This window comes from Gastrolobium bilobum, unplaced genomic scaffold (genome assembly GCF_033153095.1).
Source record: "Gastrolobium bilobum isolate Gb01-03AN ecotype WA unplaced genomic scaffold, APGP_CSIRO_Gbil_v1 utg24819, whole genome shotgun sequence".
NCBI classification, from domain to species: domain Eukaryota; kingdom Viridiplantae; phylum Streptophyta; class Magnoliopsida; order Fabales; family Fabaceae; genus Gastrolobium; species Gastrolobium bilobum.
The window spans coordinates 68053-92956 of record NW_026899885.1 but is presented as its reverse complement, the minus strand read 5'-3'; the positions used below and the strand labels follow the sequence as shown (position 1 = coordinate 92956).

The 24904-nt window shown below is 34.2% G+C and overlaps 1 protein-coding gene and 1 pseudogene across 4 annotated transcripts; one reads left to right on the top strand and one right to left on the bottom strand.

The window, feature by feature from the left end:
- Positions 1-434: 434 nt before the first annotated feature.
- LOC133294077 (zinc finger BED domain-containing protein RICESLEEPER 2-like) lies at positions 435-16906 on the top strand (annotated as a pseudogene).
- A 1366-nt stretch (positions 16907-18272) lies between these two features.
- LOC133294082 (uncharacterized) lies at positions 18273-23588 on the bottom strand. Of its 4 annotated transcripts, none has more exons than XM_061492743.1 (10): positions 23453-23588; positions 22684-22786; positions 21283-21386; positions 20764-20832; positions 20397-20512; positions 19949-20003; positions 19693-19813; positions 19194-19241; positions 18994-19091; positions 18273-18470 (listed from the first exon to the last, which is right to left on the bottom strand). In XM_061492743.1, exons 3-10 carry the CDS (start codon positions 21376-21378, stop codon positions 18369-18371), a joined length of 705 nt encoding a protein of 234 aa, XP_061348727.1. In that variant the 5' UTR covers positions 21379-21386; positions 22684-22786; positions 23453-23588; the 3' UTR covers positions 18273-18368. The 4 variants fall into 4 exon arrangements, with proteins under 4 accessions (XP_061348727.1, XP_061348729.1, XP_061348728.1 ...); XM_061492745.1 differs by having other exon boundaries at positions 18994-19088; XM_061492744.1 differs by lacking the exon at positions 23453-23588 and adding an exon at positions 22990-23011.
- Positions 23589-24904: the final 1316 nt, after the last annotated feature.

Genomic DNA, 24904 nt, shown 5'->3' with positions numbered 1-24904 from the left:
TCACTTGGTCCCAACTTCAAAGTTGTTTGGAATTGCAAGGAGAACAAAATCCTAAGCTTGGAATTCCCCAAGGAACCTTATGTGAGGAGAAAACCCTTGGAGAAAGTGGCAAAACTTGAGTGTACCAAGAGCTTGAAGAGGTGCATTGACTCATTATTGGTTGGAAAACATCCCTAGGATCATTGTGGAGTGATTTATGGTAAGCATTCCTAACCTCTTTGTGTTTTGTGTAGGAATGCAAAGTTAGGGTTATATGGAAATGTGGGTTGATGGACTACATTGGAGAATGGTTGAGGCTTAGTGTGTGTTGAGAAATATGCTAAGGATAAGATTTAAACAATGAAAATGTGTGTAGAAAATCTTTTGAGTAATCTTCCTCATTTTCGAAAATGCATGCCTATGTATTGATGTTGCTTGTGTTACAACTAATGGAAATGACTTGTATTGATGGTGTCCATGATGTTTCTAGGATTGAGATTTGTGGACCATCGTTGAGTGATCAAGCATTGGAAGAGCCAATGGAGCTTGATTTGGTTACTTGATAGAATCAAGAGTAGGTAAGTCCCTTGCATTATGAATTTGTGATGGAATTGCCTATGTTGCCATGAATGTAGATGTATGTTCATATTGTGCAATTTGATTGATTGTAAACTCACCTTATGGATAGGTGTTTGGTTATCGAATTGTTTGGTTGTTACTTTGGTAATAAAGCTTGTGGTTTGTGGGAGTTCGGTGCTTGGAGCAAGAATTTGGCTAGAGGCTTCCGAGATAAGTTTTCTAAGCTTGGAATTTATCCCTTGACTATTCCACCAAGCCCGTGTGAGTTTTGGTTTATATGATTGTGCAATAGATTGAATATGATGTATGTTGTGTGATGCTTATTGTGTGGTGTAAGAGGGATTCTTACATGGGTATGTAGCATGGCGGTTTTTGCATAATTCATATGATATGTTGCACAATTGCGTAATTCATACACTGTTAACTGGCCTTAGGATTATTTGTCTTAAGCGTCCTGTTTAAGGTATGTTTATCACGAGGGATGGCTAGGACACTGTCATTTGTATTCTGAGGACGGTGTGAGATACTAGCAGGAATATTAGACAGTTAGTTTGCACACTTTGCATGCATGCATACATTCATGATTATGTTATTTATTGCTTGTTGGCTAAAGTGAACTTTAGGATGGAGGAATCCTTCAAGGACCCCTAGTTTACTGAGATGTTTATCTCACCCCGTGTTGTGGGGACCCCCTTTTAGGATCAGATGATGTTGGAGCATCTATTGGCAGGAGGCCACAGTAGATGACATTATGATGCTATATTTTGATGTATTTTGGGATATCCTATGTATAGGTTAGTTAAACATGTATAGGATTTGTATTTTGTAGCTCATTGATATATCACGATTTATTTTGATGGACTTAGCCTATTATCACTCTCCCTTGGTTTTCTAATGTTGTTGGATGGGGCCAAGAGCTTGATCATAGTATTTTGTGTTGCTAAGTCCCAATATGTGTAATAGAGCCATTTGATTTAATTGGACAATTGTAATTATGGAATTTATGCATATATGATGGAACGGCATGGGTGCCTATTTTGCATGATTTTGAGTCTATTACTTATGTGCCTTACTTTTATATGTTGGCAATGTATATTGAAGTATGCATGATTGTCAAATGGTCTTGTAGATTAAGTTAAAGGTATATAACTTGTGAACTAAGTCAAGATAAGAAAAGTGTCGTAAATTATGAGCATTGTTATGTATGTAAGAACACTTTAGTTTGTTGGGCTAAGGGTTGCCTTTCCATGTCTATTAGGTATGCAAATAGTGTGCCACTCAAGTGAGAGTTTAGCCTTGAAACAGATAGATCATGCTGAAGTCTGCTTAGCTCACTGGCGAGGAGGCCAGTGAGCTAGATTAATTGGAGACAGAAGCTAACTCGAAGCAGGGGACTTCTCGCTCAAGAGTTCGCTCGAGCGAGCTGGTGAGCGAGCGAGCGAGCTGTTGGCCTAGCTATAGCGAGGGAGGCTGCGAGGAAACAAGGGACTTGGGCAATAGCTACTGCCTGGGAATTAAATTCACTCGCTATAATGCTCGTTCCAGCGAGGTGAGCAAAGTGCTCGCTGGGAGCTCGCTTGAGTGAGGAGCCCAGCGAGCTGCCCAATTTAATAAAAATTGGGAAATGTTGTTGTAGGGTTTATGGATACCCCATAGTTGTGTTTAAAAGGACTAGTATGATATACTTAAGTTAGAATTAAGTATTCAACATTGTCACTGTGTTGCAATTTACGAATTCAGTTTAATTTGAATGCGATATTTATTGTTAACGGAATTTACAATGTTTAAAAAGAAAAAGTTTAGTTGTATTTTAATTGAACTGTTATGATTGTAATTGCGATTAATATCATACATTATGCTAATAAGCTGGGTATACATCGAGGCGTTACATGACTCGAGATTAATTCCATAACCACTCAAAGAAATAAAATTTATGAGGATACTTAAGGAACTTATTCACCTCAAAGAAATAATTAAGATATATATTAGAAAAAATGAGATACCTTTATAATGGATAAATTAGGCAAAATATTGGAGTAGTTTGTTTTTTCTCTCCTACTCAGAGAACATATCAGCATGAATGGCTTGTTTCCATTAGATGGATATCCGTGCTAATGAGATCATTTAAAATATTTTCATGGATTAGCTCAGCCCTATTAAAAGAAATATGGTGGTGAAATAAGCGTATAGATCCTCACCTAAAATTTGGACGTAGAAAAAAAAGTTTATAATTGATTGAAAAAAAATTAACCCAGTTACACATGCGATTTTAGGTAGCCACATAATCGTCTCCCAAGTTTTATACTCTATGCACTGTATATTTTATTGGTTATTTTTTATTTAATTCTTATTAATTTTATAAAATGTAATTTTTAATTTCTCGACATAATTTTAACAATTTTTGTTTAAAATAAATTTTTACTCTTTCATAATAATTTTATTATATTTTCTCAATATTTCTTTTTTAATGCAAAATAGTAGTATGTGCAACTAAAAAACAACTGATAGTTCTCATTGGTGTCGATGGCTGTGATTAAAAGTAATTGTTCAACCAAATGATGGTAGCTCAGTTGGTAGCAAAGGAGTTGAGTAGTGCAAAGGAAAGAGCCTCAGTTCGATCCTCACATTCTACCTTTGGGATAAGCTTAAATATCTTCATTCATGACCCACCCCGCACTCTGAATTAATCTCATAGCTGGCTCAAAGAGTCAAAGCTCGTGGAGATACCAAGAGGTAGGGGTGTTCAACAACCGATCCAAACTGATTCAACTGCAGTGACCGAACTGAAAAACTGAAAACCAAAAAATCGAAAACCGAAAAAAAAATCGCAAATTTTAATTGGATTGGATCGGATCGATTTTTGGTTTGGTTGGTGAAAATCGATCCAATCCAACCTGATCCAATATTTTAATAACATCTACCTATACTTGGTCCTGTTCCTACTTCCTAAATCATAACTCAAAACCCATATAAAAAAATTCTAAAACCAAAACCCGGTGGTCCATTAACCTGTCAGCTCCTAAAATGCAAACGCGACCTAGCCACCCTAAATCCCTAATCCCTAACAAGTAACAACTTCAAACCATAAAAAATATAAAGAGCAAGCTCGGCTGGGGAGAAAAAAATCTATTTCGAAGAGCAAGCTCAGGGTCTTGCAGTCTTGCTCTCTCTGTTATCTTTCAAAGAAGAAGAAAATTGGTCACTGACTCACTGTGTAGTCTCATTAGTCTGTACTCAATCATCCACTTGGAAATGCCACTGCTAGGTAATCCTTAATTTATTTTATTTTTATATTATCTCTGCCATTTTGTGCCAAACACTTTGAGATTATGCCTATTCTTCTCACAACAATCTCACCAACCAAAATGCATGTTTTTTTTTTAATTCTTCTCTTTGTCGTTTTGTTCTCAAAAGTCAAAACCATCCATGCTTAGCACATACACTCAACAGCGCGCAAACATAGATCTAACAAGTAGTTGTTTGCTGTTGGCCTGTTACTCAAAAGGAACCCTCAAAGTTGCTTAAAAGTGTCTTTCCGCAATACGCTACAACAAACTGAACTACTACATGAAACACCTGAGTCTCGGGCTTCGGGTCACTTTGTAATTGTGCAAAGGAAAGGAAAGGAAAGTGAGCATAAGCTACCTTCTCCCACGGGTAAGCAACTTTCTCTATTCTTAAATTTCACTTATTATATATTCTCTTCCAACAATTCTTGGTTGGCACTTTTTACTTGCAAGTTGTACATATCGTATGACATGTTCAATTTAAATATTTAATAGACCCTTAATTTTTTTTATTGATATGTTTATAGCTTTCCATTCTTTTTCCTTTCCCCGCTAAATGATTTGTTTATCTTATGATCCTTACTCAGTCTGGAGAATTGGGGTTGGTTAATCAGCAAATATGGTTTGATATAGTTTAATAGCTATGATCCTGAGTTGCTTTCTATTTTCACTATTTATTGCCTCTCCTTTTTCACATCATGGTTTGGGGTTTTTCATTATTATTATTATTATTATTATTATTATTATTATTATTATTATTATTTTCCCCTCAGATATTTCTGTCTCTTTATCTTGTAGAAAGTTAGCAACTAGCAAATTATTTCTCGCCGAGTTCCATTGTTTAAGTTGGAACTAGCAAACTCTCACAGTGGTGGACCAGAAAGTTATGTCCGTGCCATCCATTGTCAAAGTACCAGAGTGTTATGTTGTTCCTTTTGAACTCTTCCTTTTGAAATTATATTTATTTATTTACCCGTCCTCGTGTTGTCATTTCCAGTCCTAGTATATATCTTTTTTTTATCCATTTTCTTTTTAATTTTATTTATTTATTTACCCGTTGCTTTTTGCAATTTTTAATGTCTGGATTTCTATCTGAAGTTGGTTACATAAATCATAAATACTGCAATATGGGTACTAAACTAGTAGAAAAAGATACCCATCGTATTATATTCATACTGAAGTCAACATAAATGATGCATGTCACCATTTCTGAACTGGTTTGTCTCCTATGACATTGACATTTTTGACCTCCTTATCAATTATTATGTAGGTATTTGACAGCATTTAGTCATTTACGTCACTGTCGCAAGCTATTTTGTTGAGTGGGCAACAACTTAATAGTAACAATGTTTGAAGTAAGTTTTAATTACTTATAAAGCATAAGTTTTATCTTTCAATTTTAGTGTAACTCTGTTTATTAATTATCTTATTTATATACGTACAAGCACAAAACAATAGAGTGATTAGTGAAAATGCTGATTCTGAGTATATAAATAGGATATCATCTGAAACTAATGAGCCTCAAAGTCAAACCATTTCAGTTCCAGTTTCATAGAAGCCAAAAAAGGACAAGAATGGCAACAACAAAAAAAAGAGCGGAGAAGCTGGAGAAGCTTCAGCTGAAGAAGATGATTCGGGTAAGAGAAAACCTACTAGACCTAGGTCTTGGACTTGGGATCATTTTGATAAAGAAATTAATCCAAAAACATTAAACCCGAGAGCTAAATGTAAATGGTGTAGGGCTACTTATGCATGTGATACACATAAAAATGGCACAAGTAATTTGAAACATCATTTGTTGGCTCAATGTAAAAAGTTTCCAAGAGATTCAAATGATTCTAGTCAATCAATTCTTAGTCTCCAACAATTTAAAAAAGAAGATGGGAAAGGAATTGGTAAAGCTTTTGTTGGTGTATCTTTTGATGTTGAAGCTTGTAGGCAAGCTCTTGCTAGAATGATCATTGTTGATGAGTTGCCATTTAAGTTTGTGGAGGGGGAGGGATTCTGACATTTTGTAAGTGTTGTGCAACCTAAGTTGGATATTCCTGGAAGGATTACTGTTGCTAGAGATTATTGGAATCTCTATTTAAATGAGAAGAAAAAATTGAAATCTATCTTTAGTGTTCCGAGTCAAAGTGTGTGTCTTACAACTGATTGTTGGAGTTCTATGCAAAATCTCAATTATTTATGTCTTACTGCTCATTTCATTAATAATGATTGGAAATTGCATAAAAGAATATTGAATTTTTGTTTGATCAAGAATCACAAGGGTGAGACTATTGGAAGAAAAATTGAGAAGTGTCTTCTAGGTTGGCGAATTTCGAAAGTTTTCACTATTACTGTTGACAATGTGAGCTCAAATGATCTTGCTATTGCTTAGTTGAAAGCTAGAATGGAGAATTGGAATGCACATTCGTTGAAAGGTGAATATTTGAATGTTAGATGTTGTGCTCATATTTTAAATCTTGTTGTCAATGATGGATTGAAAGAGTTGCATGCTTTAATTACTAAAATAAGAAATGTTGTTAGATTTGTGCGTGCTTCCCCTAGTCGTATGGATAGATTAAAACTTGTATAAAAGATTGTAGGATACAAGAGGGTGGCATAGTGCAATTAGATGTTCCTACTAGATGGAACTCTACTTATGTTATGCTTGAAAGTGCATTAAAGTTTCAAAAGGCATTTAAAAGGTTAGGAGAGCTTGTTACTGAATATGCACTGATGCAAGGTGGAATTCTAAATACTAAGGATTGGGATAATGCGCGAGTGTTTGTGAGATTTTTGAAAAATTTTCATGATATCACTGAAAAAGTGTCTGGTTCTTTATATTTGACTTCTTCTCAATATTTTCATGAGTTTTGCATGATATTGAATAACTTAAAGACATAGAGTATGAGCATGGATCAATTACTTGGGCCCACGGCTGAAAAAATGAAAGCTAAGCATGACAAATATTGGGGAAACATTAAAAATATAAACATGATGATTTTTATTGCTGTGATACTTGATCCCTGATATAAATTACGATTTGTGGAATGGAGTTTTAAGAAGCTTTATGAAAGGGAAGATGCAGAATTTTTAAGTGTTAGAGTTAAGGAGACTTTAAACAAGATGTTCCGTAGTTATAAAGATTTTCATGGAAATAATCTTTCTAGATTGTCCATCAAAGATCATCGTGAGGTAGAAGACACTGATTTGGCAGCATTTGATAACTCTTCATTTACCAGTGAATTTGAGAGGGACATAACTGTGAGTGAGAGCTTGAATAAAAATGAGGTGGACCTGTATCTCATGGAACCACTAGAGAAAGGAACTAAAAAATTTGATATCTTGAATTGCCTTACTCTTGGTCTAGTAGCTAAAGATGTATTGGCTACGCCAGTATCTACAGTTGCTTCAGAATCTACATTCAGCACTGAGGGTAGAGTTCTTAACAACTACAGGAGTAGTCTTACTCCAAAGATAGTTAAAGCATTAATTTGTGCACAAAATTGGTTCCGGCCCACTCCTTTTTCCAATGATGTAGAAGAGCTTATAGAACAATTTATAAAGATGGAGATAGGTAATTGATTCTATTCTACTTGTATAATTTTTTAATTTTATATCATCTTTTTATTTTTCTAATTGTTAAGTCACTAATAATATTTTATTATAATTATTTTAGATATTTCACCAAATACAGAAGTTGATGATGATTCTGGTGAGGATTCTGATTAAAAGTTGATGATGTAAATTGATGAGGCTCTAAGTCATTATAATCTGCCATTTAGGAGTTGTCTTACAAGTTAACAGTAATAGAAGCTAGATATCAGTTTCTGTAACAGAGATTGCTGAGCTACACTACACACGAGAACATCTCTAACAATCTGCCATTTAGGACTATTTTCGATGTTCTTTTAATGGAAGTTTTTTTATATGAGCTTATATAATATCTTTTTAAAATAAAAAATAAAAGATATTTTATGTTCTGATGCAATATTGAAGTGCCTTTGTTGTGTTGGAATAGCTTCTTTGTATACTCAAAATTAGCTTGGTACCTCACTACCTTATGGATTGCAAAGGCCATTCACACATCTGATTTTAAATCAGAGACTTTCTGTGCTAGTTCTATTGAGTTTTTGATTAATTGATTTTCTCTTGAGCATTATTTTTGCATTCATGACTCTGGCTTCATTGGTCATAATTTCTAGAGAAACTTCATTTTAAAGTTTCTAATTCCTTTTTGTCTTCTTTTTTTCCCAAGGGTGAGAGTATTCTAACATATTCTGGCACTGAACAACTAGAATTTATTGCTCTATCTCAAAGGAATGGGGACCCCAAGTATCAGTAGAAGGTTTTTAACTGTCATTTTATATGTTAAATTTTTTTTTAAGGGAAAAATGGGGTTTACTTTTTTGTTGGTCAAAATGAGATGTATTTATATGCAGACTTTGTCATTCCCTTTACTTGTTAAAATATGCTTAGTTGATGTCAGGTTTTGTAATTTTGCGCCTTCTTTGTACTTACTTGGAGCCTGACTGGTATATTTAAGCACATAGCTAAGGCATCAGTTAATTGCTTCTGCTTTGTGATTTATATATTACATGTGGAGGCGATTTTTCTAGCAATTCACTGATTGGTTTGCAGCCTGCTATGTCAGGTGGAGAATGTAATAACGCAGCTTATTTGATATGTTTCTGTCATCTTTTTTTGGAAATATTCCAATCAGTTCATCGCTTCGCGATTAGTCCGATTCGGGGCGAGTCCAGGATTAAGGCTATAAACCCCTCCCAAAGATGTTCTGTCATCTTCTATTGTGGTCTAATCAGCTTTTTATGGTTAATAAGGGCCTTGATAAAATTGTGTTTTTGGTAAAAAAAAAAATTATAAATTCTGTTTTTAGCCTTTTCAAAAAATCAAAAATCGATCGAATCCAAACCGAATAAAATTGGATTGGATTGGATCGGATCGGATCGGATTTGAAAAAAAATCCAAACCGAATGGATGATTAAATGATCAAATCGATAGGATTGGATCAGATGATTTTTTGCTTCAAAACTGATCCAATACAGACTGCAAACACCCCTACCGGGAGAAGTCAACTTACCTCAAAGAGGTAATTAGGATTAGATATCTCTAAAAAAAATGATTGTTCAAATTTCAAGGTAAAAATTTAATACATGAAGAAACACTCTTAAAAGAATTTTAACTTTTACCATACTCAGTCGAAATTGCGAAAAATATTATATATCTAAAAACATTAATAACTATTAAAAAGAAAACAACTTATAGCTGAAGACCTGAGAGGGGTTTCAAACTCATGCATATTGAGAATGTAAAGTCTTATCGGAATTCCTTCAATTAGTTAACTTGCACATATATTTAATTTTACTTTACGTCATTGATTCATACAACAGGTTTTCAAATTAATACCAACATTATAATTTTTACGAACAAAGGACTTTGATTTTAGCCTTTTACTTTTAATTTATGGACTTCAAAACTTTCAAACAATCTAGTACCTTTGATTTTTTTTTTTACGAAAATTTATTCGTGCCTCAAATTTCATGAAAAATTGGTAGTTCCATATCTACAGGGATAGGTCAAATCTATAATATCTTTGGGGTGGCGTTTTGACAAACTTTTGAATACGTCAATATATATTTATTTTACGAATTGAATGGTCTAGATTTATTTTATTTAATAAACTCTATATATAGATAATAGTTATATTGCATAAAATAGATCTGAATCTATATGAGTTTTATCTTAAAATTATGAAATTTAATGTAGTTACTATGAATATGACAAGTCATAAGCAAAACCAAACCTTGTGACAGATCTGGTTCTAGTTTTCTCTTCCACAATTCCATTGAACTTAAAGTTACATAAAAATATAGTGACTTACATAAAGGAGTTTTAAGCCTTCCACCAAAAGAGAGAGAGAGAGAAGTTTTAAGCCCCCATTCTCGTTGCAAACAACAGGTTGTTTTCCACTTTGATGGCAAGATAAAATTTAGCCCAATTTGCAAAAAGATTCCAGAAAAGGGATGCGAAAATTAACCACCGACACTACGTTAATGTGAGAATGCCATCAATTTGAAAGAATGGATAGTGCTAACCACCAACAAACCCATCACCTTTGCAGTGACTGACACATGGGTTGTGGTCCTCAAAGTCAATGCATCAGTATCACATAGACATAGCTGTCTGGCATTTTGACTTGTTGGGTCTTCACTTTAGATTTTGGATCACAGCATAACTGCACACATGTCATGTCTATGGGTTTGGATCGTCTTATGTTAAAAAATATTATATAATTATATTATTTGATTATAATTATTTATTTTTATTTATTGATGATGAAATAAAAAAAATTTAATTTTTAAATAAATAATTATAATCAAATAATATAACTATATAATTATTTGTTCACATGAAAAAAAATCCAAATCTCATGCCCACATATTTCCTTGGCACTGGTGTTTTCTTTCTTTATTTCTATTTAGTGAAACATGTATTTTCTTTTAAAAGTTAGAAGATCAATATTTTAAGGATTTTATTAATCTCATGTTAAAGGAGATAAGTTACCTCATGTCATAGAAATAAATTTGTGGGCTTCATCATCTAAAAAAGAAAAAGAAAAAAAAAGTGATACAATTATAGAAAAATATGTAGAAGAGAAAGTTATTACATGCAACATAAAAGTAATTTTTCTCATATTTTAATTAACGGAAATACATTTCTTTTAAGATATTTTCTCCCGCTGTCTAACATCGTTTTTCCAAAAATTTTTAAACATGGGACCCGCTGTTTGAAATGAAAAACTTCTCTTGCAAGAGAAGAAGTTATAACTTTTTTAATATATTTTTTTATGTTATATGAGATAATATATTTCTTTTACTCGTATATTAAAAATTGAGCTAATATTTATTATTATTATTATTTTAAAAGAGTGAATCTCATATATTTTATATCTATGATATGAGATAACAAATCTCCTAAAAGACTTGTATTCCTTTTAATTAAACTATAGATTAACACCGTGGCTAGTGTGGTTGCACATTCTTGGACATTGCAATTTGCACCGTTACGAGCCATGTGGTTTGTCTCACTATATATTTTGTTAATTAATAATGAGTGCGTTACTATGGCACATTTATACAAGTCTCTCATGGGGGGGAAAATCACTTTTTTTTAGTAAGTTCTCTAAATAAAACTCAAAATAAAAAGTTATTTTGATCACATAAATAAACTAATATAATAAACTTTGTAATTTATTTCAGTAAAACACATTTTTGGATCAACCCGCTTTTGCAGCACAGTTTAATTTTTCTATTTAAGTGTACGTACCAAATCCAACTTCTCCAACTAAAATAAGGCTTAGTTATTGTACACCCTATCAATATAACTTATGTTCCACTGATATTGTTATGTGATATACGATACTATATAATATTCTGATACGTTAATTTTAAAAAATATTAGATTTTAATATGTTAGGATATATTTTGATATTAAATAATATTTTTAATTTATGTAGTATATATTATATTTAATAATTTAATAAAAACATGAAACTAAACTTATAATACTCATTAATTTTGTAAAAAAATATAAGATATCTCAAATATTTATATTAAACTCAATAAAATAATAATCGCAATCTAATGAATCTAATTGTTGAAACTAAAAATGCAACATAACACAATCTTTGAACTACTTTTTTAAGTCTCTACAACGCGTGTTGGAGTGTCGAAGAGCTTCGAAGTGTCAGTGAGTGTTGAAAAGTGTCAGAAATGACACGTTAGAATTTTTGAAGTGTAGATGCATCATCAAATATAACTTTTGGCTTAATACTTAGTTTTGGTCCTAAAAAAATTTGTAGAGGAAGTTAACTTATTTTTGAGTTATCTTATTTTTAATTTCCCATAAATTAAACTTTAACAGAAAAGTTTAAATAAAGTGATACTTATAGATGACTTAATCTTACTATTTCAATAAACCTGATTGACTTTGACTGAATACTTCTAAGCCTTGGAGCTAATTAATCTACTTAGCCAACAATTTCCAAAACCTTTGTCTCCTAATTTTCGTTTTGAAAATTAACTGTGAGCTCAGTAAGCACTTAGTAATCTTGTATGTAAGCGATTCATAAGTATTTATCACAAAAAATTATATAATAATGCTACGCAATAAAAAATATATATATATTTAGAGTTTTGAACAATTCAACTAAATTTAAAGAAGATAGATAGAACAAAATAGCAGTGACTAGTCACCTATCTAAAACTTAACAAACATCTTAATTAATTATTTTGTCAATATCGTCAGACAAAAATGTCAATTTGATATTCCATCCGAAATCTGGGAGTTAACAGAGAATTGAGGACGTTGATAACCCCATTAAGGTTGTTCTCAAACAATGTAAACTCACATGGCTATTAATTTTGGCTTTGATGCTATAATGTAATAACTGAGGAATATATGGAAAAATATGAAGTGACTGAAAATTGATAGGCCTCAATGGTTGAACGGAAAATGTGCTTTGAATACTTATACAGCAAGTTAAGTAGCTTCCTCTATGTTGAAGCTTATTGGGATATTGAGGGAGCCAACTCACGTCAAAAAAGTAATTAGAGTTGGATTAACTATAAAAAAAAATATGTTAGAAAGAATATCTTTATTATTTGTATATATCTATTTCATGGTATGATTAGGATTTAGTTTAGGTCTAGGTTAAACTCATTAGTATTTCTATCTATATTGTACACTATTATATCAATTCAATACACATTTATTTTTCAATGTTCCTTTAATTCGTTTCTTGTTTCTCTACATGATATCAGAGCTTCAGTGATCATAAAGTCACGAGTTCGATCCTCACCGCCCCCACTTTTGAGTGGAATTAAAATAAGCATAACGTAAAACCAAAAAGTTTGGCTTGTGCAATATCCACACTTCAAGCCCAAAGGGCTCTTGTATGAGAGGGTGTGCTAGAGAATAATATAAACAATTAAAAAGGCTCTCACCCAACACCTTAAGGTTTTGGGTTGAAATGCTTGTGAGTATTTATCTCATCAATTTCAGCAATTCTTTTCGTCTAAGGCATTCTTCATCAAAAGTCTTGTCCTCATACACCCCAAAAAAATGGTGTAGCCGAACACAAGAATCGTCACCTTGTTGAGACTACTCGTGCATTGTTAATTGATGACAACGTTCCCTACAAATTCTGGGGTGATGCTATTCTCACTGCATACTATCTTATTAATTGCACGCCCTTTTTGGTTCTTCATAATCAGGTACCTCACTCTATTTTGTTCCCTCATCAACCTTTATATCCTTTGACCCCACATGTCTTTGGTTCTACGTGTTTTGTTTATCATCTTGGTCCAAGCATGAATAAACTAGCTCCTAAGTCTCCTAAATGTGTTTTTCTGGGTTATCCTCGATTCAAAAGGGTTACCGTTGCTACTCTCCGACTTTACGTCGATACTTTATCTCTGCAGAAGTCTCCTTCTCTGAATCAGTCCCCTTTTTCAGCTATACTTTTGCTCCTGTAGACCCTGATCAGTCATCTCTTCCTGTCGACTCCTTTGAATATCTTCTGCATTTTCCTGTCCCTGTGACTAACTCTCATTTCGTCAACTCTTCTCCTGATGATTTACAACATATTTCACTGATGTTTCTGTGGGCTCGCATCCAGCTGCATCTTCTCCCTCGGCTTCGATCCACATTCTGCTAGTGACTTTCCCATTGCTCTCTGAAAAGGTACCCGAGAGACTCGTCCTCCAGCCAGGTATTTAGTTAATATTAGTTACCATCCTTTATCTCCATCATATTTTGCATGTCTTTATTTTTGTCTTTTGTGTCTATTCCTCAGACTAAAAGTGAAGCATTTTCACATTTCGGATGGAGAGAGGCTATGATTGATGAAATGAGTGCTCTTAAGCACAATGACACATGGGATCTGGTCCCTCTTCTTTCTGGAAAATCTGTTGTTGGTTGCCGTTGGATTTATGCTGCTAAGGTTGGTCCTGATGGTCAAGTGGATTGTTTTAAAGCTCGCTTGGTGGCTAAAGGTTTAACTCAAGTGTTTGAACTAAATTTTGGTGGCACTTTTTCTCTTGTGGCGAAGATGTCTACTGTTTGCCTCTTTATTACCATGGCTGCTATCCGCCAATGGCCTCTTTATCAACTTGATATTAAGAATGTTTTTCTTTATGCTGATCTTGCGGAGAAAGTTTATATGGAGCAACCTCCTGGATTTGTTTCTCAGGGGGAGTCAGGTCTTGTTTGTCGTCTCCGCAAGTCTTTATATGGTCTCAAGCAATCTCCAAGAACTTGGCTTGAAAAATTTAGCAGTGTTGTTCAACAATTTGGTATGACTCGGAGTGAAGTTGATTATTCTCTCTTTTATCGTCATTCAGCTTTCGGGTCTATCTATTTGGTGGTATATATGGATGATATTGTTATCATAGGTAGTGATAATCATGAGATTACTCAGTTGAAACATCATTTATGTCATCATTTTTAGACCAAAGACCTTGGAAAACTTCGATATTTCTTGGGAATCGAGGTGGCCCAATCTAAAGATGGAGTTGTGATATCTCAGAGAAAATATGCTTTGGATATTCTTGAAGAGTCCGCTTTGTTAAATTCTAAGTCTGTTTATACCCCAATGGATTCAAGTGTCAAGCTTTTACCAAATCAGGTGGAGCCCTTTGAAGATCTTGAGAGGTATAGAAATTGGTTGGAAAATTGAACTACCTCACAGTCACTCGGCCTGACATTTCATTTGCAGTTAGTGTGGTAAGTCAGTTTCTTAATTCTCCATGTCAAGAACACTGGAATGTCGTCATTCGTATTCTTAAGTATATCAAGTCATCTCTAGGAAAAGACCTTGAATATGAAGATAAAGGTCATGTTAAAGTTGTTGAATACTCTGGTACTGATTGAACTGATTGTCCTACTGATAGGAGATCTACTACTGGATATTGTGTCTTCGTTGGAAACAACTTGGTTTCCTGGAAAAGTAAGAAGCAAAATGTAATTGGCAGATCAAGTGCTAAAGCAGAATACCGCTCCATGGCTACTACTACTTGCGAACTCATTTGGCTTAAGCAACTTCTTAGAGAGCTCAAGTTTGGAGGCACTGGACCAGTAATTCTCATTTGTGATAACCAATCAGCACTACACATTTCTTCCAATCCAGTGTTTCATGAAAGAACCAAGCATATCGAAATAGATTGTAACTTTTTTCGAGAGAAGGTCCTTGATGGTGAAATTATAACTAGTTTTGTACCCTCTAATGATCAATAACAGATTATATTTACAAAGTCTTTGAGGGGTCCTCGAAAAGAGTTTATATATAACAAGCTTGGTGCTTATGATCTATATGCTCCAGCTTGAGGGAAAGTGTTGGAAAGAATATCTTTATTATTTGTATATATCTATTTCATGATATGATTAGGATTTAGCTTTGTTCTGCACTAAGCCCATTAGTATTTTTATATATATTGTACACTCTTGTATCAATTCAATACACAGATTTATTTTTGAATGTTCCTTTCGTTTCTTGTTTCTCTACAAAGTAGCTTCCTGTATTCAAGTAAATTGTTTTTCTTTCCCCCCCACTTTCTCTTTGTGCCATGCTATGATGAATCGGTACGGGTCTCAAATAGTTGAATGCTTTCTCGTTGATGAATCGAATCTACTACGATGTCTTTGTTCCCATTCTCACGAGTAGTGAAGGTTTTTGGCAAATTCTAAGGAGATGATATATGTGATGATGCGGCTTTTGTCAAACCAATCGTGCATCATGGTGAGTATAATGAGTCATATTTATAGTTACAATTCCTATTACTGAAACTCCTACAACAGACGAGATTTGAATAGTCAAATGTAAACATGTCATATATATAAATATGGAGTACTTATAAAAACAACAATAAAGAAAGGATATGTTATTCTATCTATTTTTTATTCTGGCTATCTTTATTTATTATTATCCAATATCATTAGATCAAAATCTCATTGTGTTGGAGAGTGATAAACAAAGATACGCATAACATAAGGTAGGTAGAATAACATATCCCATAAAAGTAAACAACAAAGCTCGGCACAATTGATAGATGGCCGAGTCTCTTAAGTATGCTGATAGGAAATCGATCACGGGCCATATGTATGGAAAATGCTTTGTTAGTAGAAACAAAACCCACTTCAATGACCTCTATGCCTCGAAAGGATTAGTATTTAACTGTGAACTGGAGAATATCCTGAAGAAACTAAAAAGAAAAAAAAAAAAAAAACATAAAAGTAGAGTAGCAGCGAAATGCTCAGTTGAGGCAAATCAGGCAATCAAGCCAAGAAACGCGCGGCTTTTACTTTGATTAATGACATTCATAATTTGTGATAATTTTGAATAGTATGTGAGGAATAGGCACATTATATCACTTGATCCTAATTCTTAAGCCAGTATTTTGGTAATTTTACTAATCTATTTGGTTTAATTGTATCCAATTTTATAATTTTAGTGCTAGTATACTAAGGGTGTGCATGACAACCATTCTGTTCGCTGACACTGTTTCTGAAAAGAAATAATTCTTTTCTATTTCTGTGCCTTAGAACAATTTTTGAGAAAAAAAATGTGTTTGATAACATGTTTTATTTTTATTCCGAGAATGAGAAGTGCGTTTGATAACACAACAAATAAAATTAAGCATAATTTTTTTCGGATCATCACTTTTCATTTCATATGGTGTGGTGGTGGTGACGGTAGTGGTGGCGTCATGTTGGTGGTGGTGGAGGTGATGGCATGGTGGTGGTAATGGTGGTGGCAGTGGTGGCAAAAGTGGTGATGGTGGTAATGGCATGGTAGGGGCGATGATGGTGGTGATGATGACATGGTGGTGGCGGTGGTGTAGTGGCGGTGGCAGAGGCTGTGGCATGATAATGGTAGTGGCAGCGGCGGTGGTGGTAATGGCGGTGGCGGTGGCGGCAATGGTAGTGGTGGTGGTGACAACAGTGTCTACGACGATGGTGATGGAGATGACATGGTGGCGGCGGCGGCGGTTGTGTAGTGGTGGCGGTGGTTGTAATGGTGGTGGCGACAGCGACGAAGATGGTAGTAGTGGTGGTGGTGATGGTTGATGACGGTGGTAGTGATAATGGTGGTGGTTGGTGGCGGTGGTAGTGATAATGGTGGTGGTTGGTGGCGGTGGTAGTGATAATGGTGGTGATAGCAGTGTCTACGACGATGGTGATGGAGATGACATGGCGGCGGCGACGGCGGTTGTGTAGTGGTGGTGGTGGTCGTAATGGTGGTGGTGACAACAGCGATGGTGGTAGTAGTGGTGGTGATGATGGTGGTGGTGGTTGGTGACGGTGGTGGTGGAGCTAATGACGGTGGTGGTGACGTGGAGGTGGTGGTGGTACGATGATGGTAGCGGTGGTCGTGTCGGGATGGTGTTGGCGGTAGTGATGATGGTAGTGGTGGAGAGTAATTGAGAGGGATAAGTGTTTCTCATTTTGTGCCCAGGAACAAAAAAGCAGAAATTTTTTGATTCTTTTTTCTGTTCCCCAGCACAAAAAATAAATCGGTTCATCCCGGGAACAAAAAAAAATAAACCGATTTTAACAAACGAGTTTTCTATCCATTTCTGTTCCCGAAAGCAAAAATTAAAAAAAAATGATTCCGGAAAGGTTGTCATCCATACATAAGTTTTTATTACAATTCTGATTAAAAAATGATACTATTAAAATTAAAACTTTCCTTCTTTGCGGATCACGGAATAATAGACCACAGGTCATCGTTGACTATTTGAGTGTTGGGGAACCAAAAATCTGCATCTTTAAACTCTTAAATTCACTAGTGGAAGCAAGACTATATTGCAATAACCATGTCGTATAATATTCTTTATCAAAATGGGAAAGGATATATTTATCATCAATTATTATTTTTTTTTTTACAACTAACCTAATTATAATTGATTTCCGTCAATGTAATGATTAAAATTTATTGAGAATTATTGGATTGTACTTATTGATTAATTATTAATTTTCAATAAAATCAATAAATTATAACCGTTAGATTAACGAGAATCAACGGTGATTAGGTTAATTGTAAATGTCGTGAATATTTTTTGTGGTAAGTATATCCTACCCTATAGTAATTAGGAAAAACTTAATCAGTTAACTGTTGATGCTATGATTATTTCAAAAGTGAATTAACTTTTTGTATTGCAATGCAATTACTCCTTCTAATCTCACTAAAACTATATCTTCATGATTTTAATCCAATTAATTTTTTATTTCCAATTTTCTTTTAGACTGCCATCTCAAAATGCCCTTTTAATCTCATTAGGTTATTTACCATATGTAAGCTATAAAGAACTTAAAAGGTGACTAATACAAATTCATTAAGAAGAGCAGTAAATCCTTGCAGTTCAATGAGGATAGAAAATGTAATGGAATTATCTGCAATACTTACAAAATTGTGGCACTTGGAAATTGTTGCTTATGGACAAAAGAGGAAGATTAGAGCTATTGGTACAACAGATTATAAGCAGGCAAATCTTGCATTCTGTTGATGTCTTCTAAGGATAGCTCTCTCTCCAATTGCATCCGGGTTGCTTGTAGAACCTCCTGAAGCCATGGAATAATTTGTAGAGTCAATGAATTGTTGTGCATTGCAAAAGTTGAAAAGACCAAACATGAGTTTAACGTGTGTTTTGGATAAGTCATTACTAGAACAGTTTCTGAAAAAGGAAGAAGAAATTTGGAATGGAGCTTCTGGATATTAATTTTAAAAGAAGAGTCCTTACTCTCCATTCTCCTGCAAACTCAGTATCAATTTTGGTTCACTAATATGTTTCAAGGTTTTCTCTAAAGCTCGCTCTCTTTATACTCAGAAGAGTTCTAATGTCCTTGTGCTATAATAGAAAATAAAAGTTCTATTGCTATAAGGAAATGTGACCATAAATATTGAAATTAACGAATTGCCAAGAAGATCAATTGTAAATTGTAAAAGGTGGCCTTAGTATCAAAGTCCTTACTAATTCAAAACTCTAATCTAATATGTTTTTCTTTCTTTTCTTTTTTTTCCCATTTTGGAGGCTTAGGAGGGAATGTGGTGGAGATGAACAAAACACAGGGAAAGAAATAATACGTTAAAATCCATGTAGGAAGCATGCATAGCCAGCCATTGCGCATCCATCATCTCAAAAGCTATACAGAATAGAACATCAAATGCTTCTTCATCTTCTGCTGTATCGTGCAATGAAACTTATAAGCATTTGAAGGAGTAAAAAAAAAAAAAAAAACAAGTGGGATTGGTCAAATATATATTATGCAAGCATTTGCACTCACCTCCTAATAGCTTAACAAAATGCATGCCTGGAAGACAACGAGGCTTTACTGCAAAAAAAACATTAAGTTGAAAAGTAATTAGAAAAATGTACTTTGCTTTTCTCACTTTTTGATAAAGGGAAACTTATCCAAATCCAAAAGGTGTTATCATTGTGGATTCTGGGGATGGTCGAATGTACACAATTTCATTGACTAAAGAATGAAAATAACAATATGATACTATATGCTTTCTTATGAAACATATTGGTAAAGTTTCAGCATTGTTTTAAAACATTCGGTGAACATTATTTCGCTTTGTGTAAAGTTTATCTATTAAACATTGGGTCAATAAAGTTTCTAATAATAATATGTAATGTATTTGGTCAACATTTTGTTTTTAACTTTATATATTGTTATTGTTGGGATGATTTTTGATATTGGTGCACTGGGCTACCCTTTATTCTTTTTCTACAAGCAGAAACAATGGAATAATTAATGGATTGAGAAAATGTACACAAACCTGAACATAAATCCAACATCTGTATCAACATAAATGATATATTAATGCCAGCAACAGCAAATGGATATTCCCATGTTGCTCGCTCTCCACCTTTCTTCAACAACAGCCTGTGAAAAGATGCCTTCATTTGAATTTCCATAAAATTAGTAATAACTCATCTTTTCTGCCAAGATAGATATCAAGAAGCTAAAATGACAGCAAATAAAGGCAGATCAAGTTCTTTCAGATGTGCAGAATAGAAGACACTAAAGCATACCGGATATTTCCTGGCGAAAAACAGCAGATTTTCAAGGGAAATGAAGCCACATCCCCTAAGGAAAGCAGGTTATTAGACATAATGGAAAAATGAAGCATAATGCTACTCTCTTTTAGTCTATATGAACAATTGCTTTCATATAATATGTAATCACTGTATATTGATGTTCTTTATAGCCATAAAATCTCCGCCAGAATAAGTCCATGACAAGAATTTAATCCATAGTAGTTAGCTAATAAAATTGATATGTGGAAGATTATCAAATTTCTGTGAAATAAAATGGTTTAGTCTAATTCTGCCTGCATAAGTAACGGAATTTTATGCTACTATAAACATTAACAGCACTACAATGGCACTGTTTTCATCACATTTAATCAGCAGAAATTTTCAAATAGGAAACGAGTGATCAAAATGTCTAATGAGCTCTCACATGATAATATCTGTATACCTAAAGTCAGTCGATGGATTAGGACCTTGCCATCCCATATCTTTCCATTGGTCTGATATCAAGCCTTTCAGAGAAACATTAGGAAAGGCACAATGCCACAAAGCTCTCAGTGATTCCTATTGAAAGTAAATGATAATGTTAGTAAAATGTGGTATTAATTAACATAACAAAAAAAGTTAAAAGTATTCCTGAACTACAAAGACCATTAACAAGTGTTTTGAGTTGTGTGGGGGAGTTAGATAGTGTGGAATCTGTCTGCCTATGAAGCAGAAACGAAGCATGTACTTTCCAAGCGCAAACTGAGAAAGTCTTTTTTAGAAAATATATAAAGATGAAAGCAAGATAACTGAATGAAAAACAAAAGTACTTGATGATCGGGCCGAGTCTCATCATATGGCACTTGCAGCCGTTCTTGAAGCCTTTGAAGTCTTTCCTCCTGAAATGAAAATGAAAACAAGTTAAGCTCACTGAGCCTGTAGCAACAGAACGAAACTTTCTTGGACACATAATTGCAGTTTCTGATTTGCTATCAGGTTCTAAAATTAAATACTTGCACTAATTAAAAAAAAATGCAACTATTGTCTGGCACAAGGAAAAACAATCATACCATGACACAATCACTGTTCTGCATGTGAATTTTTTTTGTATATGTGTGTGTGTGTGTATCTTGGTTGAGTGTAGGGTCCTCCAATCAGTGCACTTTTCTTACGTCCAAAAGCTCTAGAAACTGAGCTATTTCAAGGAACATTGTGTTGTATATATAGACAGTATATGGACCACATAATTATTTTAAGTTTCAATAAAATGGTTTAGTTACAAGTGGCTAAAACACAAAGAAAATCAGAAGGAAAATTCAACAAATCAACAACTTCAATTTTCCCTTTACCTCTAGAGGACTCAAAGGATAGTCAACAAACTTATCATTTCGTTTAGTGTTTGTGCGGTGAAAGAGTCCTCCTATCCATGATTTTGATCCAACCATAGCAGTAGCTACATGCAACAAAATATGGATCAGAAATGGAAGAAAACTTAGATGATAAAATAAAATAATACAGGACAGAATCATCAAGTTGCTGTGTTGTTCAAGTCATCGTTAGATAGACTTTGACATACTAAATTTCAGAACTGAAATATGTTCTTCTAATACTTTCTGCAAATTGTCTATGCTCTACTTGCTAATAAATAAAAAAGAATGCAGAAGAGGCATTCCTTTAAACTGATTTTTGAAAGAATGTCCTATAAAAGTAAGAAGTGAATCCTGGATAGGACCAAACAAGCAAAGGAGCTCCTTTTTTCTCTGTTTGAAAAGGAAAAAGCTACATAACATGTCTGGTCCTCTCACTTCTCAATGTTGGCAGGCTTACAGAAAAAAAGTTTTTAAGTTAATATAAAGGATAATTTAATTTCATATATAGGCTTGAATTATCAAGAATGCTCCTGTTTAGGCCGGCGCAATGAATCAACCCAGTAAGGCAGGCCCAATCCTGAAGCCCCAAGCCACCTCAGTCCCAAATCCACTGCTTTGCAGGTATCACTGCCACCCCTTGCAAAATAGACTAGCCTTCCAATGTAAGATACCAAAACGTCTTATGTTGGAGGGTTCCCTCCTCCCCTTTTGCCTCTGCAGACACCCAATATATTAGCTTGGAATCATTCCCTCGACTTTTCTCCTACATGGCAGCTGCTGTCAGCATAGCAGCAGCTGCAAGAGGCTCAGCCTCACCCATAACAGTTGACTTGGACATCCTCCCACCACATTGGAGCCTATATATACCCCCCATCTTCACCACAAGAAAGGGGATCCTTTATAAGCTGTTACCCTGCCAACTTAGAAAGCCATTATAGTCTTTGCATGTCATCCTTTCCCCCCATTTTATACAAACTGTTCTGGGACAGTCTCTTGTGGTATTGGTCATCATCATTGCTGTGCTTGGCACTCCCTATAGTAACCATTGCACCCCCTTTGGGGTCACATATTGGGTTTTCTAATAAGCCAACAATTCTGCTCCCAAAATTAAACAGCCAAGCTCAAAACTTAGTCCTCCTTATTGATAGAATTAACTAGGCAACTATATCACCATATTTAGAAAGATATTGCTCTTATGAAAGCGTGAATATCTCTTAATTTAAGTCCTTGACTGAAACTGTTTGCAATTTCTCACAATATGCAGTAATCCTCAATATTCTCATTGACTCATACCATCAACCAATAAATGCATTGATAAGAAAAGAGATACAAAAATGTAAAGAAAAGGAAGACAGAGATCAAGAGAAAAAATCTACTTACTAAAACATTGAGCCAAATGAGATATTAAGTGAGTGGAATTATGTGACCATTCCAACTCTTCATCTTCCTTTCTATGTCTCCAATAAACCTCATCCTCATCAACCTGCATTTGAATTTTGAAAGCATATTTAACCAAAGTGTAATAGCATAAAGAGAATATGAACAACCCATCAATCTACTAAAACTACTGACAGATCTCAAGTTCATGCATTTAGCTAAATGAATTATAGTATGCTATCTATCTCAAAGGTCTAAAAACAATAGGTCAGAGATGTAAAGGAAGAAACTTTATTGTAGCTTTTGTACTTAGCAAGAAGAGATGCTTCGAATTCCAGAGGCTGTACAATGAGAAGAAGAAATAACTACACAAAGGACGATTGAACTAAATAGCATATAATAACTACATTACAGTCAACTAGTCAAGAACTAATGAAAATGCAAGTCAATCCACATATTATAATTAATTTACATGCATTACAGAACAGTAAAAAAAGGGAATTTCTGAAAGATATGATAATTTATTAATTCCTTATGAGACTCCTACATTATCAGCATCTTTCTTGAGAAGAATTTTCAGACAAGGAGGCTAAGAGAGATATGAGAAAACAATGTTGAATTTACTTTGTTAAGAGAGTAGCAGGAAGGAAAACATCGTTTACGCTTCCTCAATTTCATGAGGGTGTAATCAGACAAAAGGGTCTTTCATCCTTTTTTTTAACCAAAAGCAAAAACAAAAAAAAAAAACAAAAAATTGAAAGAAATGGGTGACCTATGATTGCACTCAAGTCATGCTCTCCCCCTATAATTCAACCTCTCCATCATTCCTACTTGTTTGTTCGCTGATTTTCACTGCAGCAATTACTAGAGAGAGAGAGAAAAAAACCAAAGTTTCAACATAATTGAAGGCCAAACGTGAAGTTATGAGACATAATAACACGTTGAAATATAGTGACCAACATAATAGAGTAATGAAAGGGATCTTTTTACTTTAGCTTAACTTTATGCTGTAAAAATAAAAAATTAGTGATTCAAAAGAAGATTTGAAAAGTTGGTTGAGAAGTGGGGGTGGGTGTCCCTGCTCTTCCTAGCATTGTTTCTTTTAGCTTTTCTAGCCCACCAACTCTACATACAATAAAAGACAAAACATGACATCCTTTTGTGTAGCAAAAGCATAAATAGAAAACAGGTAAAGCTAGGAATAAAATCATGTAATGTTATATGTTGATAGATATAACAAATACCTGCTAAGTGCTAATGCTAATGCTAATGTTATGTCAGTGGTGATTTTGTTGGTACTTGGCGGTATCAATGTCTTAAAGGAAGCCACTAGGACAGTGGAGGGAAGTGGTGGGGCCAGAAAGAAGATAAAAGATAGGAAGTGAAAAAATGACATTTTGTTCAGAGATTGAGTTTTGCATTGAGGAGGACTGGAGGAATCTTGTGATGGTTTCATTTGTTTGTCTGTTTCTGAGGCTTTGGAAACCATACATTTTCCCCATTGCTAGCCTATACCGTAGTTCTCGGTGCTGGCTAAAGTAATTGGCTTCTGTGGTTCTTTTGTGATGCCCGCGTCCAAATAATAGCATGATTATTGTTGTGTTATCCGTGCTACACCATAATTCGTTCTTATTTGCATTTTTTATTACTTTTATTTTAAATTAATCTATTTTTGGTTTCTTTTATTTTAATTACTTTTTGTTGTTATTTTTGTACCCAATCTTAATTTTAAATTCATTTAACGCGAAATAGCGAGTTAGTGATTGAAATACTAATCCTTGTAGGAACTGTTAAAGAATAATATAAACTATTAAAAAAGCTTTCACCCAACACCTTAAGCTTTTGGTTGAATTGGTTCTTGATATCAGAGTCTCGGTATCATGGGTTTGATCCTCACCACCCACACTTTTTCTTGTGGAATTTCTTAGCACAGTTAGATGGGTCTATGCATTGTTCACCCTTCAAGCTCAGTGGGCTCTCATACAAAGGAACGTGTTAAAAAATAATATAAACTATTAAAAATATCATCACCCAATAACTTAAACTTTTGGGTTAAATTACTTTTTTAAAGGAACAATATAATTTCTCATCATTTTATTAGTTGTACAATCGATACACTTCCGGAATAAACAACAAACAAGAAGTGACATATAATGACCCTCACATTTTATTATGGATTTAATATGGAAGGATGATTATAAAGAAAAAGAAATAAAGTCACATT